This window comes from Cololabis saira, chromosome 24 (genome assembly GCF_033807715.1).
Source record: "Cololabis saira isolate AMF1-May2022 chromosome 24, fColSai1.1, whole genome shotgun sequence".
Classification (NCBI taxonomy): Eukaryota; Metazoa; Chordata; class Actinopteri; order Beloniformes; family Belonidae; genus Cololabis; species Cololabis saira.
In genome coordinates this window covers 735,001-754,251 of record NC_084610.1, presented here as the reverse complement: position 1 = coordinate 754,251, position 19,251 = coordinate 735,001, and the positions used below count along the sequence as shown (strand labels likewise).

The following is a 19,251-nucleotide window of genomic DNA, read 5'->3' as shown; positions in this document are numbered from 1 at the left end:
GTTACGGAAAAGCGAAAGCTGCAGAGTTTTCTGTGTCGCCCTGTTCTGGGGAATCCTGCACAGCAGCATGCATCTGCAACAGGGAGCTCCCCCAGACCCAGACATCACATCTCCGCTCTCACCAAACAGTCCTGCTATATTCAGAGTAACCGAGAGAGACATCCCCTGCTGTGGTCCAAACAGTCTATGAAAGCAAACTAGCAGCATTTTCTAACAACTCTGATATTAAGACTCTTTTCTGGATTTGTCCCATTCATGAGAATAAAACAAAGACATCTGTCCATCGTTAACGGTCCTGTGGGAAGATTTGGGCGCTAATATGGTGGTAATATCTACAGGACTGTCTCACAAAATTACTATTGAGATAAAGTTCTTTATTTTCTGTAATGCAATTAAAAAAACAAAAATGTCATACATTCTGGATTCATTACAAATCAACTGAAATATTGCAAGCCTTTTATTATTTTAATATTGCTGATTATGGCTTACAGTTTAAGATTAAGATTCCCATAATATTCTAATTGTTTGAGATAGGATATTTGAGTTTTCTTAAGCTGTAAGCCATGATCAGCAATATTAAAATAATAAAAGGCTTGCAATATTTCAGTTGATTTGTAATGAATCCAGAATGTATGACATTTTTGCATTACAGAAAAAAAAGGACTTCATCACAATATTCTAATTTTCTGAGACAGTCATGTGGCATCACAATAAACGTATTCCCAGGTCATACGGAGACTTGTTGGAAACTATAAAGATATTTATGGTGGTATATATCTGCCATGCCTCATTGTTTGCATCCATCCTAAAACAAATCCATAATAAAAAAGTGGTTGCTATAGCTTGTAACATCACTGCCGCTTCTTCTTCTGCTTCAGGGACTTCCTCCTCTTCACGATCATCTCGTACAGCTTGTCCATGCCCTGGTCCAGCCCGTCCCCGATGATGGCGCAGGCGGGCTGGACGTGGTACGGCGTGGCCGGGCTGAGCTCGGCCAGCGCGAGCTGCCTCCCGATCTCGTCCACGTCCAGAGCCCGCGGCAGGTCCTGCTTGTTGGCGATGACGAGCAGCGGGGTGCCCTGGTTCTCCTGGAAGCGGGTGATCTTGTGCAGCTCGGCCCGGGCCTCCTCCAGCCGCTCCGCGTCCACCGAGTCCACCACGTACACGATGCCGTCCGTGCAGCGGCTGTACGGCTTCCACAGGGGCCGCAGCTTCTCCTGCCCCCCCACGTCCCAGAAGTGGCAGCTGATGCCCCGGGAGGCCCCCGCGCCGCCCAGCCGGATCCGCTCCGTGTTGAAGCCGATGGTGGGCACCGTGTTGACGAACTCGTTGAATTTCAGGCGGTACAGGACGGTGGTCTTCCCCGCGGAGTCCAGGCCCAGCATGACTATGTGCAGGGACTGGAAGGGGGCCAGCCCGGACCAGCTGCTCCCCATCTTGCGGGCTCTGCAGGGGGAACAAGCATGCACTCCCTTAGATGCCACAGGAGGGATGCGGGGGATGCAGGGGATGCGGGAGACGCTCCAGCCGCAGCATCCCTGGACTCGCTCCAGACGGCTCCACAAACTCAGAAAACGTTAAAAAAAAAGGGAGAAAAAAAGAAAAATCCCCGCAGGAACAGGAGCGCAATCACACCGCCTCCTCCCCCCAAAAAAGAGAAATTACGCGCGGCTGAAAGTCACATCACGCCTCGACAACATCTGGCGGCTTGTCGGTCGTGAAGGGAGACAAACGCGCCACCGACGCGCCTCTCCACGCCTCCACACGAAGATGCGTCAAGTTACAGTCAAAGGGGTATTTCCGCAACTGGAAATAAATAAATAAGTCTTTTATTTTGGGTCACACCACGGATGGGACGTCGTCCAGTCGCGTTGTGGCTGCAGTGAGCATCCTGAGCGGGGAAACAGCGACACTCAGTGGTCAACAGCCGCAACTACACGTGAGGATAAAAATACTATCTAGTGACGTTCAACAGGAGGCACGAGCTTTTACTTTTTACTTGTTCAAATGGACCTTTGTCGCTCTAATGTCTTTTATAAATACTTTATTCATTGTTTTTTTGCACATTAACTGTATTTTAAATAACATTTTCCCCTTAAGCCAGAAATCTGGGTGTAATTATTGACTCAGACCTGAACTTCAACAGCCATCTAAAGTTTTTCACTAAATCTGCCTACTACCTCCTGAAAAATATTGCTAGAATTAAGAGGTTTCTGTTTAAACAAGACATGGAAAAACTTATTCATGCATTAATTTTCAGTAGGTTGGATTATTGCAATGGCATCTTTACAGGCCTTAACAAGAAATCTATCAGGCAGCTGCAGCTGATCCAGAACAATCCAGAGTCCTTACAAACACCAGGAAACTGAACCACATTACACCAGGAAACTGGACCATATTACACCAGGAAACTGGACCATATTACACCAGGAAACTGGACCACATTACACCAGGAAACTGGACCATATTACACCAGGAAACTGGACCACATTACACCAGGAAACTGGACCATATTACACCAGGAAACTGGAACAAATTACACCAGGAAACTGGACCATATTACACCAGGAAACTGGAACAAATTACACCAGGAAACTGGAACAAATTACACCAGGAAACTGGACCATATTACACCAGGAAACTGGACCATATTACACCAGGAAACTGGACCACATTACACCAGGAAACTGGACCATATTACACCAGGAAACTGGACCATATTACACCAGGAAACTGGACCATATTACACCAGGAAACTGGACCATAGTACACCAGGAAACTGGACCATATTACACCAGGAAACTGGACCATATTACACCAGGAAACTGGACCATATTACACCAGGAAACTGGACCATATTACACCAGGAAACTGGACCATATTACACCAGGAAACTGGACCATATTACACCAGGAAACTGGACCATATTACACCAGGAAACTGGAACAAATTACACCAGGAAACTGGACCATATTACACCAGGAAACTGGACCATATTACACCAGGAAACTGGACCACATTACACCAGGAAACTGGACCATATTACACCAGGAAACTGGACCATATTACACCAGGAAACTGGACCACATTACACCAGGAAACTGGACCACATTACACCAGGAAACTGGACCACATTACACCAGGAAACTGGACCACATTACACCAGGAAACTGGACCACATTACACCAGGAAACTGGACCATATTACACCAGGAAACTGGAACAAATTACACCAGGAAACTGGACCACATTACACCAGGAAACTGGACCATATTACACCAGGAAACTGGACCATATTACACCAGGAAACTGGACCATATTACACCAGGAAACTGGACCATATTACACCAGGAAACTGGACCATATTACACCAGGAAACTGGACCATATTACACCAGGAAACTGGACCACATTACACCAGGAAACTGGACCATATTACACCAGGAAACTGGACCATATTACACCAGGAAACTGGACCACATTACACCAGGAAACTGGACCACATTACACCAGGAAACTGGACCACATTACACCAGGAAACTGGACCACATTACACCAGGAAACTGGACCATATTAGACCAGGAAACTGGACCATATTACACCAGGAAACTGGACCATATTAGACCAGGAAACTGGACCATATTACACCAGGAAACTGGACCACATTACACCAGGAAACTGGACCATATTACACCAGGAAACTGGACCATATTACACCAGGAAACTGGACCACCTTACACCAGGAAACTGGACCACATTACACCAGGAAACTGGACCACATTACACCAGGAAACTGGACCATATTACACCAGGAAACTGGACCACATTACACCAGGAAACTGGACCTTATTACACCAGGAAACTGGACCATATTACACCAGGAAACTGGACCACATTACACCAGGAAACTGGACCATATTACACCAGTCATGAAATCGCTCCACTGGCTTCCAGTGAGTCAAGGGATAGAGTTTAAAATCTTACTGCTGGTCTACAAAGACCTGAATGGTCTTGGACCAAAATCCATGCTGGATCTGTTGGTTCCTATGAAGCTCCCAGACCCCTGAGCTTCATCTGGATCTGTTAGTTCCTATGAAGCTCCCAGACCCCTGAGGTTCATCTGGATCTGGTTTGTTGTGGTTCCAGAACCAGAACCAAGCAAGGTTCATCAGCGTTCAGTTATTCTGCTCCTCACCGGTGGAACAAACTTCCTGTAGACCTGAGGTCTGCTCCAACTGTAGATCCTTTAAATCAGGCCTAAAAACATTACAGCTTACCTGCTGTACTCTACTGCCCTTACTTTTTAATAACTTGTGCTTTTTATTATTTTACCTCTTTTCTTATCATTTTATTTCATTTTATTTGTTATTTACTGTTTAATTGTGTCTTTCTGCTTTTAATGTCGATGTAAAGCACTTTGAATTACCTTTGGCTTAATATCCTCCTTCTTTCCACTGTAAGTTTCCTGTTGTAGGAACTCTTTGAAACAGTTTTTTCTGAATGCAATATAATTTAATCTGATCTTTATCTAAATCACAATAATAAACATTTACAATGTTCTTCAGCTTGTATTTTCAATTCAACTCAATTTTATTTATATAGCGTCTAATACAACAAAAGTTGTCTCTAGATGCTTTCCAGAGACCCAGAACATAAACATAAACCCCCAAGCAATTATTACATAAACAATGGCAGGTAAAAACTCCCCTAGTGGAGAAAAACCTTAAGCCAAACAGTGGCAAGAAAAACCCCCCTTTAGGAGGAATAAACCTGGACCAGGACCTGGATCATAAGGGGGGAAGAAACACAGATTAATATTCACACTGGAGGAAAAACAAACCTCACAGACTAATAACTTCCAGAATAATGCTGCATGCTTTAAATTCACCGTAGGAGCCTGCAACACAAATGTAAACATCACCTGTGGACTAATCAAGAAATTCTGGTTTGAAACTTCAAAAGTTCACTTACTTTCTCCTCCAGCACCACAAGTGTTTAATAACTGTGCTCCAAATCCTCTTTAGTGCGCTGAAGACCAGAACACATTTAATAGCAAATGAATGCAGGACACTACTTAATCCCAAGAGGTTCACACTTACTTTTAGTCGAAAGTGTCAATTACGGATGTGAAATCAATGTTATTATGCGCTTGAAACTGATGATTCACTGAAAAGTCTGCGCTTGAAATGGTCATGTGACGTGTCTGCCACTAGATGGTAGCAGATAGCAGGACTTGCTCTTGGAGGGGGCGTCGCCCCGTCAGGTTGATTGACAGGTATCCGCTTCTCCGTCTTTACTCATCAGCAGTGAGGGTGAAGAGCTGGAGACACATGACGAGGGTCTGCTCCTGGTTTTTAATTAAGAGTCTTTTTTTGTTTAGATTTTTTTTACAGGGTCTGATAGGGATTATCCATCATTCTCTGACTCTGATTGGCTGACTAATCCCACTCCTCATCCTCTAACACGGAACATGTGAGTGATATTCTCCAAACCCAGACATGAGAGAAGGAAATCTGTCCCGGGGGGGCGTCGGTAGCTAGAAATCGGAGCTGTGATTGACAGGTCTGGATTTTCCTGCTCCTCAAAGCTTGATTAAAATTCCTGTGGAGCATCACTTCCTTAGGCCCGACCTGCAAAGGTGTGATTCAGCTGCAGTTATCTACAGACAGGACAGACGCGTCACGGTGAATACAAAACACGGACACAGCTTTGTTCTGCTGTTTGGGTAAAAACCTGCTTGGGTGGACCAGAGGTGCGTCCAGGGTCAGGGACCTTCAACACAATTTCAGCCAGCATTTAACAAAAAACGGAAATAAATAATGACATTTAATTAAAAAAAAATGGTTGGATTCATTTTAAATTCATCAGAGAAGCTTCTTTGAAGACAGTTCTGCCTTCGGAGCAGCAAACCAGCTTTTAATCCTCATTAACCCAACCTGTGTTTTCATTCTGGGACTCCATGTGATCACATTTACATTTACATTTACAATGAATTCTTGTTTATTGTATTTGGCCGTTAGATTCAGTGTCTTGTACTATTTACAAACTTCCACACTCCTGCTGCTGCTTGATGACCCGACACGGATTCATCCGCCCGGACTCCAACCGACAGTCTAATTACACCGAATCAGTGAAAACATTTGCATCTTCTCCGTAGTGGCTGCGTTAGCAGAAGAGCAGACGAGGGCCGGTCCCTGAACGCAACAACCTGAGTCATCAAGACCTTTCTAATTGTTCCTACTGTCCTCCGTCCTCATCGATCTCCCTGCAGGGAGGGTGTCTGGGATCAATGAAGCGAATTAGAGGCACACAAGCCTAATTTATAATACCACAACTCCGTCTAATTGTGCTGCTCTCTGCCCACGCCGTCTCCTCATCCATAAAACAAGACTCCTCTGCTAATTTAGCTCTAATTTATTCCAGCGTCTCCTGGCGGCTCCTCAGGTAACAGACAACAGGCTGATGCGTTAGCGTCTCGGGAGCAGAGGCTGCAGGTCTGTGGAGGCCGAGCTTCCTGAGGTGGCAGGATGTTCGTCTGTGAAGCCCCGAGGAACCTGCTCTCCCTCCAGGACGCCGTTACTAGAAGAGACAGATGTCATGTTCAGAAAAGGGTGTTTGTGGCGTTGTGCTTGATGAGATTTCCCCGCCGATCCATCCAAACCTCCAGTCTGCGGTGAGAGCAGCGAGCAAGCCTCCCCGAAGGCCCGGGACGTGGGAAACGGCAGATGAAAGGCTTTTATTTGTTTTCTCAGAGCCCTTCATGCCCAGGAGGAGACACGACCTCGACCTGCGGCTCCTCGTCCTTCCAAAACTCCAAAAGAAATGCGGCGACAGCTTTTCATCTCACCACCTGCTCCGCATTTTCAAAGGCTGCTTGAATTAATGAAGGGAACAATGAATGAAGGTGGAGGATAAGTGCTACCTTACAGGAGGAGACGACTACAGCGGCTAAAAGCTTTCACGCTGCTCCTCTGAACAGGCAGCGTTTCAGTCTCAGCTTCTCAGGCAGGAATTATTCATCTAAATCTAAATCTATTAATGAATATTTCTCTTTGTGCAAATGCTGGTTTTTATCCCCGCAGGGAAGTTAGACGCCACCTGTTTGGACCATCTGCTCCACCTTTCTGTCCCGGCTGAAATGCACAGAAACATAACGATGCATGGCTCTTGTTCCGCCGCCGTCGGTACCTGTCCATATCCCGTTCCTCTCTTCTCTCACTCGTAACCAAGAGCCCAAGATACTCGGTCTCCTCCACGTGGGGCAGGATCAGGATCCCGAGACCCGGAGAGGGCTGGAGACCACGGCCTCAGATTTGGAGCCGATTCACTTTGGGCTGCGGGCTCCGGTCCAGCGAGAGCTGCAGGTCATGACCCGACGAGGAGGCCAACAGAACCACATCATCTGCAAACACCTGAGACCCATGTTGCCCCACCAGAACCCCTCCACTCCTCGGCGTTGCCTAGAATTTCTGTCCACAGAAGCGATGGACAGGACCGGTCCAACCCCCCACTGGAGTCCCCCAGGTCCATACAGGACGCTGGACCCGGGACCCACTGAGGGGTAAGGGTGTAATGATACACTAATCTCACGATGCGGTACGATACACCATATTGAGGTCACGATAACAATACGATATTAAAGCAGTATTTTTTTAACAACCTTGAATGAGGAACATATGACTGGAAAAAATGGTCTTTTATTTGAAAGACACAAAATACAAAACAATACTGTACGTTTGCCCTATTGTTACAGTTTGTAATGCTTTATAACTGTTTAAGTTTTAAAGAGAAAGCCAGGCCAACCATTTTCCACAAACTGAACTAAAAGTAAATGTCAGGTTTGCATTATGCATCTTCAGTTTCATACAAGTACAAATATTTAGCCACAAACTGAATAGTTTCTCTCATGTATGATTTGACTTTTTTCTTTTCCAGAAATGTAACAACTAAAATTAAATAAATAAATAAAAGTAAATAAATACATACAATTTTACATCATAAAGATTGATTCATGCTCACCTTATAAGTGTAAGAGGAGATTTATTTTTGTTAAGAAGGTTATTTTGGTAATTCAGGGTTCATTATTTTATAAATATATTGTTTATATTCTGATGTAAATCAGGGACTATAATGACACTAGTCAGTTTATCTGTAGTGATTAGTCTGTTTTAGATTGGGCGGAGTGATACGCCACAGTACGGCACTAGGTGCTGTGTTGATGTTCTAAAATCCTACACTGTTGAGGGACATTAAAGTACACTGGAACTCAGCAGAAGTTGTCCCAGTGTTTATCCTACTTACCACCCCAAAAAGGTTTAATTTAATAAGGTAAGGCTTAACTCTACACCAGCCTTACATACAGTCAGTCCGGAAAGTATTCAGAACGCTTCACTTTTCCCACATTCTTTTATGTTACAGCCCTATTGATTATAGGAATAAATTCTTTTTTTTTCTCAGAATTCTACACAAAACACCCCATAATGACAACATGAAAGAAGTTTTGATGCGACTTTTGTAAATTTATTAAAAATAAAAATAACAAGAAATCATATGAGCATAAGTATTCATAACGTTCGCTTAATACTTTGTAGAAGCTCCTCTGGCAGCAATTACAGCCTCAAGTCTTTTTGAATAGGTTGCTACAAGTTTGGCACAGCTATTCTTGGGCAGTTTTGCCCATTCTTCCTTACAGACCCTCTCAAGCTCCATCAGGTTGGATGGGGAGCGTCGGTGTACCTGCTGATGAAAAACACCCCCACAGCATGATGCTGCCACCACCATGCTTCACTGTAGGGATGGTGTTCTCCAGGTGATGAGCGGTGCCTGGTCTCCTCCAAACACCACGCGTGGAATTCATGCCAAATAGTTCAATCTTTGTCTCATCAGACCAGAGGATTTTTTTTCTCATGGTCTGAGAGTCCTCCAGGTGCCTTTTGGCAAACTCCAGTCGGGCTGCCATGTGCTTTTTAGTAAGGAGGGGCTTGCGCCTGGCCACTCTACCATACAAGCCTGATTGGTGGATTGCTGCAGAGATGGTTGTCCTTCTTGAAGTTTCTCCTCTCTCCACAGAGGAACACTGGAGTTCTGACAGAGTGACCGTCGGGTCCTTGGTCACCTCTCTGACTAAGGCCCTTCTCCCCCGATTGCTCAGCTTAGGCGGGCGGCCAGCTCTAGGGAGATTCCTGGTGGTTCCAAACTTCTTCCATTTAAGGATGATGCAGGCCACAGGGCTCACTGGGACCTTCAAAGCAGCAGAAATTTTTCTGTACCCTTCCCCAGATTTGTGCCTCGAAACAATCCTGTTTGGGAGGTCTGAAGACAATTCTTTTGACTTCATGTTTGGTTTGTGTTGCAACATGCACTGCCAACTGTGAGAGCTTATATAGACAGGTGTGTGTCTTTCCAAATCAAGTCCAATCAACTGAATTCACCACAGGTGGACTCCCATTAAGCTGTAGAAACAACTTGAGAGAGATCAGTGGAAGAGCTCAATTTTGAGCTTCGTGGCAAACGTTCTGAATACTTGTGCACAGGCGATATTTATAGTTTTTTATTTTTTATAAATTTACAAAAATCATAACAAAACTTCTTTCATGTTGTCATTATGGGGTGTTTTGTGTAGAATTCTGAGAAAAAAAATGAATTTATTCCTATTATCAATAGGGCTGTAACATAAAAGAATGTGGGAAAAGTGAAGCGTTCTGAATACTTTCCTGACTGACTGTAAGTAAAAGTTCAGAGCTCAAAACCCTGCAAGAGTCCCGTGATCGGGACCAAAACGGTACTAGTTTCTTCTGAGCGGAGGAAGATTTTGGTCCGCGGGTCGAGGCGCGGGCGGCACAAATACTCTGCGTGTTACTAGTCAACACAATATAAGCTATTAATATTAATAACAGATACAGTTTGTCACCTCCATGACACGTATTGTGACGTTTTTGTATCGCAAAATTTCGTGGCACGATATATTGTTACAGCCCTACTGAGGGGGCAGAGCTGGTCCACCGAGGAAACCCCACCACTCCTCTTGAATCCCAGGTCCCCCCCCCCCACTCTAGCTAAAGATGCTGTGGAGGAAATTCAATTCAATTCAATTCAAATCACTTTATTTGTCTCCTAGGGGCAATTTAAAAGGCATGACAGCAGCTTAAGGACATACAAACAAACACAGAATTGCACATAACAGATATTCAACATTTAAAATACATGTGTTTTAAAGTGTACTTAGCCTTCTGGGGTCTAAAAATGATTAAGATGAGTAAAAAAAGAAACAATAAATAGATTAATGAATTAATTAATACCTGGGACACATCACTGATGACATGACAGATGATGAAGATATGAATAGACAGCGTCGTACTTTATATATGCAGGCTAATTTGTTGACCAAAAGATTTTCCTGGTGTTCAGAGAGGGTGAAAGTGGGTCTTTTTAGGGCTTACTGTACCCCTTTTTATACTGCACCCTTATGGATTAAATTTAAGAAGTCCATAACTTACAGGTTATGTACAACGATTGTCTGCGTATTTTGCTTTGGAAAACAAGATGGTCTAGTGCAAGTGAACTCTTTTGTAAAGTTATCACTTTTCATGCTCTTTTGAGGCGATTGATGTTCAAATTCATGTGTCGACTTAATAGCTCTTGTAATGCCATTTTTATGACGTTAACCAACCCAGTCCTCAGTGCTGGAAGATACCAGTCTGCTATGTGGAAACACTGGTATGACTGTCTTTTTTAAATATTGTTGTATGTTTGTTTGTCTTTTTTAATGGACCTGAGTCTAAATAAAAAGATTGATTAATGATAAAACAACCCTGTAGCACAGCGATTGCTACAGGGGCCCGACCGACAGGACAGAGAGGACACGGGGTTTCAGTGCAGAACTCCTTTATTTCCACCACACCAACACACGTGCTTCAGCTCCTTCAGAGCAGCTTCACAGGGAGACCTCTTGCTGCTGTGCAGCCAGGACTTATGAAGGCAGGCAGGGTGGAGAGGTTGATTGGGAACACCTGTGCCCTAATAATCAACCTGAGTGGCTGCACCTCCACCCTGCCACACACCCCCATTGCCAACCTCAGGCCAGTCCATCCGGCCGAGCCAACTCCCCCCTCCCCCCCCGTCCCCCTCGGAGCGGGAGAGGAAGCCAGGAACCACCGTCTGCGCCTCCGGGCCTTCCTGGTTTGTCCGACCACCGGGACCGGTCGGGAGATCGCCCTCTGCGACGGGCCGACCACAGAGGCCGGTCGGGAGATCGCCCTCTGCGACGGGCCGACCACAGAGGCCGGTCAGGAGGTCGCCCTCTGCGACGGGCCGACCACAGAGGCCGGTCGGGAGATCGCCCTCTGCGACGGGCCGACCACAGAGGCCGGTCGGGAGATCGCCCTCTGCGACGGGCCGACCACAGAGGCCGGTCGGGAGATCGCCCTCTGCGACGGGCCGACCGCTGAGAGGGCCGCTCTCGGGACTGGGCCCAGGGTGGCCTCGGGCCAGACGGCATCCGCGGCCGTGGCCGGGGTGCGTCCAGGACCACCCCCTCCCCGATGGAGCACTGCTCCGGTCGCTGGTCCGTCTCCGCGACGAACCTCAGGCGTGGCGCCGGGGTGGGTCGCGCTGCGGGTCCCTCCGTCGCTGGGGCCGCCTCAGGAGCTGTCGCTTGGCGGCCCGCAGCCTCTGCCTCCCGGCCTGTCAGCGCCGTGAGCTGACGCTCCCCCTGGCCCTGAAGCAGGGCTGCTAAGTCCGCCAGGGCATGGGCCAGCACTTCCGGGGCCCGCTCCGTGCCTCCCTCCTCCATCCTGTCGGACGCCCCATGTTGGGCGCCAGTGTAGCACGGCGAGTGCTACGGAGGCCCGACCGACAGGACAGAGAGGACACGGGGTTTCAGTGCTCAGAACTCTTTATTCACCAAACTTTATCCACCAAACTTCCAAACACCCCACACGTGAACAAGCACCTTCAGCCAGCAGACTCCTTGCTGCTGTGCGGCCACGCCTTATAAAGGCAGGCAGGGTGGAGAGGTTGATGGGACACACCTGTGTCCCATCACCTGAGTGATTGCTGCTCCTCCACCTCGCCACAAACCCGAACTTATCCCCCGGCGCCCTGGCGTGAGTTGGAACTCGGCAGGAGGAGGGAGAGGAGCGGCGAGGGTGAGTCATGAGGACGGGGAGGACGGCGGTGAAGGTGGCCTGTCCTCTGAGCTGATTACCTGCTTTAATCAGCTACAGCAACTCTGCATGTGTGCGTGGACGAGTGTGAGCGAGGTTTACGCTCCAGGACAAGTCCCAGCGGTGCATTCATGTGTGATGTTCACGCGTACATTAGTGCCCGGGCCTCATCGCTGTGTTTACATGCAGAGCTGCTGCCATGGACTCTGGAGAGATACAAACTGTTACATACTGGAGCGTTTCAGTAGCGACGTGGAAACTTTGTGTCTCTCACGAGCAACGAGAGACACAAAGTTATCAAAGTGAAATCTGAAATAGTTCTGTGAACAAGCTTTTTTAAAGGATCTTTATGAGATAGCATTGCAGTATTTTAAATCCTTATTGTAGGACATTATAAATAAACATGCTCCTCTCAGGAAACCCAAGATTAAAGGACATGATAATAACCCGAGGTTCTCAGAGCAACGGTCTGAACTCACTCATGAACGTGACCTTGCTTGGGCAACTGCAAGAACATCCAAAAATAACTCTGACTGGCAACATTTTAGGTATCTGAGGAACAAATGTGTCTTTCAAACAGGCAACACTAAAGCAGATTTTTATGTTAATGAAACATGTGACTGCACTAAAGTCTGGAAGACGATTAAATCCTTGTCTTCAGGCACAAGCAAATACCTTAAAGCTGAATGGTGAGATTGTTACAGAAAAGAAAAGTATGTGAGACTCCTTAAACCAACATTTTATATCTTCTGGTTTGTCGTAGGAGCAGGAAATGAAACAAGCGATGGGTTAAGTGGATCACTCTGGTGAAAATGTACTTTGTGATTTTGATCTCTTTACCAAAGTTAAATCATTAAGTTAAATACCAGGAAACCCTCTGGTCCTGATGGTTCAGACCCGTACTCTTGCAGAACCGACTGTAGAAAGTGGAATAGTTCCTACTGTAGGAAGTCAGCATATGTCACTCCTTCATTGAAGAGTTATGATGACCGATCGAATCCTAATAACATACTAAACTGTCTGCTTCGAGCAGAGTCTTAGAAGAGCTTATAAGTGATCAGTTGAAAGATTTTCTAACAAGAAAAAACATTTTAAATGAACTGCAGTCTGGTTCCAGAAAAAAGCACAGTACTGTCATTTCACTTTTATGCAGATGACACTATTTTGTCCTGTTCTGCTTCATCATTAACAAGTCACAGCTACAATCTGCTTTTAACGTTATTCAGAGGAATCTTAATCAATTAAGAGAATGCTTGTCACGTTGTCACACAAAATGAGAAAGTGATTGAACGAGTTTCAATCTACAAATACTTGGGATTTTACTATTATATACCATATTGAGTTTTTTACAAAGAAACTTCTCCTTGAAAGCAAGAAAAAGACTGATTCAGGCACCCTTTACATCAATACTTGATTATGGCGATATCTTATACATGAATGCAAATCTCTCCTCTCTGAAAATGCTGGATTCAGTGTTTCATGCAGCATAAAGATTTATAACAGATTTAGTTTTTTGTGCTCGTCGCTGTAGTCTTTATGAGACTGTTGGCGGCCTTCTCTCTACAGTCGTAGATGGAAACACTGCTATGGTTTTCTTTATGAGGCCATCCTGTGTGACTCACACTATTATTTGTGTTTTCTTTTGGTTTCTAAAGTCAACAGACTGATAATGTACACTATTCCTTCAAAGAATTTGCACCCTCATCCTGGTATAAATTGCAGAGTCCTCTTAAGTTGGATTATCTCCCCAGAATGGAGGATTTTAAAGCCAGGATCGGGACTATTTGACTGCTGCATGCACACAGCTGGTGATTAAACTGTAATGATGTGGTTGGTCAAATTGTTTTATCTGTTTTTATCTGTGTTTTGTTGTAGTTGTTGTTGTTGTAGTTCAAGTGTGTATTTTACGTGGACCTGCTATGCTGCCCTCTTGGCCAGGACCCCCTTGCAAAAGAGATGCTGAATCTCAATGGGATTATTCCTGGTTAAATAAAAGGAGGGGACGTCTTCTTCTGCCGAGATAGCGCCCCCTGTTGGCACCGCCCTCAAAATCCTGTGTTCGTATTTACCACCATGACAAGCAGTTTTCCATTTTCAGCTTTATTGATGCTTTCTGGACAAAAAGCCCGGTTCTACGAGCCACCAGGTGATACAGCATCACTTTCAAACCCGCCGGCTCAGTACAAATATAGAAACTCTTCACACAGACTGTTCATGCTCGTATCTCCATCCATCAGTCACAACATTACAGAAATGAACACTGAATAACAATAAGTCGATTTTTCTGGCTTATCTGGATGTTTGTAAAAGCTTCATGTGGGTTTCACGGTTGTTTGGTTTTGGTGACACCTGACAGTGTTGGACTTTCCCCCAAAAGTGCGTAGTCTTGGGACTTTATACACCAGACCCGATTTAAACCTGGTTTAGTGATCAGGACGACCAGGAGAAAACCTGCATCTTCTGCAGAACATTTTATTTATCAGTGGCATCCATCCATCCATCCATCCATCCATCCATCCATCCATCCATCCATCCATCCATCCATCCATCCATCCATCCATCCATCCATCCATCCATCCATCCATCCATCAATGCATCCATCAATGCATCCATCATCCATCCATCATCCATCCATCAATGCATCCATCCATCCATCCATCCATCCATCCATCCATCCATCCATCCATCCATCCATCCATCCATCCATCCATCATCCATCCATCCATCTATCAATGCATCCATCCATCCATCCATCCATCCATCCATCCATCCATCCATCCATCCATCCATCCATCCATCCATCAATGCATCCATCAATGCATCCATCATCCATCCATCATCCATCCATCAATGCATCCATCCATCCATCCATCCATCCATCCATCCATCCATCCATCCATCATCCATCCATCCATCCATCCATCCATCCATCCATCCTCCATTCTTCATCCATCCCTCATCCATCCTCCATCCATCCTTCCTCCATCCATCCATCCAGTTTCTTTTCCACGTGTCGGTGACCTCCAGGTCCCACTGCCTCGTCGGTGACGGAGATCCCACCAGAAACCTCAGAACCTTTAGAAACCATCCATCCAACCTTTCTTCATCCATCCATCCATCCATCCTCTATTCTTCATCCATCCATCCTCCATCCATCCATCCATCCATCCATCCACCCATCCATCCTCCATTCTTCATCCCTCATCCATCCATCCACCATCCTCCATCCATCCATCCTCCATCCATCCATCCTCCATCCATCCATCCATCCATCCATCCATCCATCCATCCATCCATCCATCCATCCATCCATCCATCCATCCATCCATCCATCCTCCATCCATCCATCCATCCATCCATCCATCCATCCATCCATCCATCCATCCATCCATCCATCCATCCATCCATCCATCCATCCATCCATCCATCCATCCAGTTTCTTTTCCACGGGTCGGTGAGCTCCAGGTCCCACTGCCTCGTCGGTGACGGAGATCCCACCAGAAACCTCAGAACCTTTAGAAACCTCCCAGGAGCGACCTGACTCCGCTGCAGCGTGTACTCCAGTTTACACGCGGTGATCCAGACGGTAGGACGCCAGACGCGACGACGGCAGAGGACCCCGTGGATTTTCTAAATAAAACACCACATGGGAGCTCCCACTTGTACATCAGCACTACATCACAAAGATATATCTTAATTAGATTTTTGTATCACACGTGACCTTCGATATGACAGGTAGGGCGTCGGCTTGAAAGGAAAAGCTGTACTCTCGCTTCGAGCCTCTAAACGTGAATCTCAAGTGATAGAACGATTCTTTTTTTTGCTCATTTTTTTAGCAACATTTAAAATTATAGTCTCTGGAAAATCAGAACGGCCATCAAAAATCTGTGTAAACTGTAACTCATATGTCATTGCTTTATTCTGTTTTGTTTTAACTAATTGATTATTTTTTATTAGTGATCATCAACCGGTCTTAACCGGTCTAAAGGACTAAGAGGAAAATTAGCCTTTGGCTAATATCTTGTATATTCAAATTCTCCAGTTCACCTATAAACTGTTTTTAATAAATACACTAACCCGTGGAGCCTCTGGTAAACACTCATCTATTGTAAGCCCCGCCCCTCAAACACAGATGAGCCAATGGCTGTTGAGTATCAGTTCCACAGGGACTGGAAATCGGACATCTCTAGTTTCTTTGGAAGATCCCAAACTTTTGTCTATTTTAAGGAGTTTACGACAAAAAAAAAGCTTCTATTTTACTTTTTTTTTTAAATAGCTAGCAGAAGATATGATGATGCTATTGGCTCACCGGGGGGCGGGTCTTACAAGGGTCTGAATACTCCTCGACGAAAGGTTTGTGTCCAAGTTTTTCCTTGTTGCCATTGTAAAACTGTAAACGACGCAGATACTGTCAGGTAGCAACAGTAACTAAGGGGGGCGGGGCTTAATGACATGTCCACTGAAACAGGTTGTAGAAAATGTTTTTAATACCGTATGAGGAGAACTTAATTCTACAAGTTGAAAAGCACATTTTATTTTAGATTACTTGTGCTTTTTGCAACCAACTCCAGGAAGGATGAGACGAAGCCAGATATACGTCTCTAACGGGCAGACAACCTTTAACGTAACCTTCTAATCTCACAAATCTAGCGGAGGAGATTCTGAAACGCTCCTGGTGGGATCTGAGGTCACGTTGGAGACGGAGCATCGTGGTGGTTCTGCTCCCGTTGGACCCGGGGTTCATTACACCCAACTTCATCTAGGGATTCAAAGTACTTGACTGTGTTGAACAACAGACAGTGTTAAAGATCAGGTTAAAGATGCACTTCTTCACATTCTAACGTGCTGGATCAAACATTAATATTTGAAATCACACCTTTGTTCATTAATGACCGGCGTAGCGGTTACGATAAAGATCCCTGATCGTAACAGATGAGCTGAAACTCTCTCCCTCTAACACTTATACATTAGTTGTCGTACAAAAATAACAGATTTATCAAACCTTTACTGCATGGATGGCCAAACGCGACGTTAACATCGACCTGGCGGTTTTTGGCAAACTAATCACTTGTGAATCATCACAGTGAAACTACGTTTGAGATTTACTTTTCAAACTAGCCAGTCTTTCACTTATCAGAGAAAAAAAGGAAACGTTGGCCATCAGAAAAGTTCTGGGTCACAGTCCACTTAGATCAGTCTTCACATGCACACTCGTGAGCTTTTCCTGCAGCGACCGAGGTCCCTGATTTGTCCCGAGGGTGAAAACAGCGAACAGCTGTCACCGCAAGACAAATGTGAAGCAAAAACAAAGAGACGCTGCTGAACACGGAAAACAGAGCAAACGCAGCAAAGCAGAGTTCAGAGAGGAGGAGAGAATCGTGGGTAAAAACAAAGAGTCTGGTTTCACATTGTCGCAGTGTTTGTACCTCAGACTCCGACCGACGGTTTTGCAGATCTGAGGGATCGAACCCTCGTCAACTCCTGTCAATGAACGTTAACCAGCCTGCAGGGACTGGCCTCCCGCCTGAGGTCCAGCAGCATCCGCCATTAGCTGGGGGGTTCAGGATCCTCCCGGGGAAACGCTCAGACGGCAAAGTCTCCGTATCCCGTGGGGCAGAAGGCGGAGCTTCGGAGCGCATCCAGGCAGTTGACGAGGATCAGCGCTCCGGTCAAGTGCCTCCATTTCTTGGTGATGGGGTTCCTCATCTTGTCCAGGCCCAGGTGGAGCTCCTGGATCACGTCCCGGTAGCTGTCGCCGACGTGGGCGGCCCACGTCAGCAGGAAGTCGTAGGCGGGTTTCCACATGGACTAGAGGGGGAGGGACGAGAAAGAAGACAGGGTTAAGGATCCGGGGCGGAGGTAACGTCCCGGGTACCGACGACCCCAGACTGGTCTCCTACCTCGTTGTCCAGAGCGCCGTTCCTGTCGCGGTGCGGTGCTTCGTAAGCCTCCATCTGCTGCCGGGACACCCGGGCCAGCTTTTCGGCCAGCTCCCTCCACCTGGCGGCCACCTCCACCGCCGTGGTCAGCAGGACCAGGTCCAGGATCAGCCTGGCAACCAGCCCCTGGCAGTCCATCTTCAGCAGGGCCTGGCGGGGCACAGGGGGACAGTCATCTTTTATTGTCTAGAGTCTAGACAGAATTAGCTTGAAGAAATATGGAATTGGCAGATAATGATCAGGTAACAGATCGATTACCCGGTGGCAGCAAAAACTGGCCACCTCAAACCAGAAAATTCAGGAAGTGAAATTAGTTTTAGGGGGATTAACTGCAGGGGAGGGACTTCATTGTTGGGGAGGGACTTCATTGCTAGGGAGGGACTTCATTGCTGGGGAGGGACTTCATTGCAGGGGAGGGACTTTACTGCAGAGGAGGGACTTCATTGTTGGGGAGGGACTTCATTGCTGGGGAGGGACTTCATTGCTGGGGAGGGGCTTCATTGCTCGGGAGGGACTTCAATGTTGGGGAGGGACTTCATTGCTGGGGAGGGACTTTACTGCAGGGGAGGGACTTCACTGCAGGGGAGGGACTTCATTGCTGGGGAGGGACTTCACTGCAGGGAAGGGGCTTCACTGCGGGGGAGGGACTTCATTGTTGGGGGAGGGACTTCATTGTTGGGGAGGGGCTTCATTGTTGGGGAGGGACTTCATTGTTGGGGGAGGGACTTCATTGCTGGGGAGGGACTTCACTGCAGGGAAGGGGCTTCACTGCAGGGGAGGGACTTCATTGTTGGGGGAGGGACTTCATTGCTGGGGAGGGGCTTCATTGCTGGGGAGGGACTTCACTGCAGGGAAGGGGCTTCACTGCGGGGGAGGGACTTCATTGTTGGGGAGGGGCTTCATTGCTGGGGAGGGACTTCATTGCTGGGGAGGGACTTCATTGCTGGGGAGGGGCTTCATTGCTGGGGAGGGACTTCATTGTTGGGGAGGGACTTCATTGTTGGGGAGGGATTTTACTGCAGGGGAGGGACTTCATTGCTGGGGAGGGACTTCATTGTTGGGGAGGGGCTTCATTGCTGGGGAGGGACTTCACTGCAGGGGAGGGACTTCATTGTTGGGGAGGGATTTTACTGCAGGGGACGGACTTCAT

At 46.6% G+C, this 19,251-nt stretch overlaps 2 protein-coding genes across 2 annotated transcripts in view; both read right to left on the bottom strand.

Moving 5' to 3' along the window:
- Positions 1 to 597: 597 nt before the first annotated feature.
- LOC133424890 (ADP-ribosylation factor-like protein 4C) lies at positions 598 to 1,855 on the bottom strand. The gene has a single exon (XM_061715460.1). The coding sequence runs from the start codon at positions 1,434 to 1,436 to the stop codon at positions 852 to 854; it is 585 nt and encodes a 194-aa protein (XP_061571444.1). The 5' UTR covers positions 1,437 to 1,855; the 3' UTR covers positions 598 to 851.
- Positions 1,856 to 15,433: 13,578 nt separating this feature from the next.
- LOC133425229 (SH3 domain-binding protein 4-A-like) overlaps positions 15,434 to 19,251 on the bottom strand; it is a 30,970-nt gene continuing 27,152 nt past the window's right edge. The window contains 2 exon segments of the mRNA XM_061715964.1: positions 15,434 to 17,970; positions 18,063 to 18,251. Coding sequence (XP_061571948.1) covers positions 17,746 to 17,970; positions 18,063 to 18,251 — 414 coding nt within the window. The 3' untranslated portion in view covers positions 15,434 to 17,745.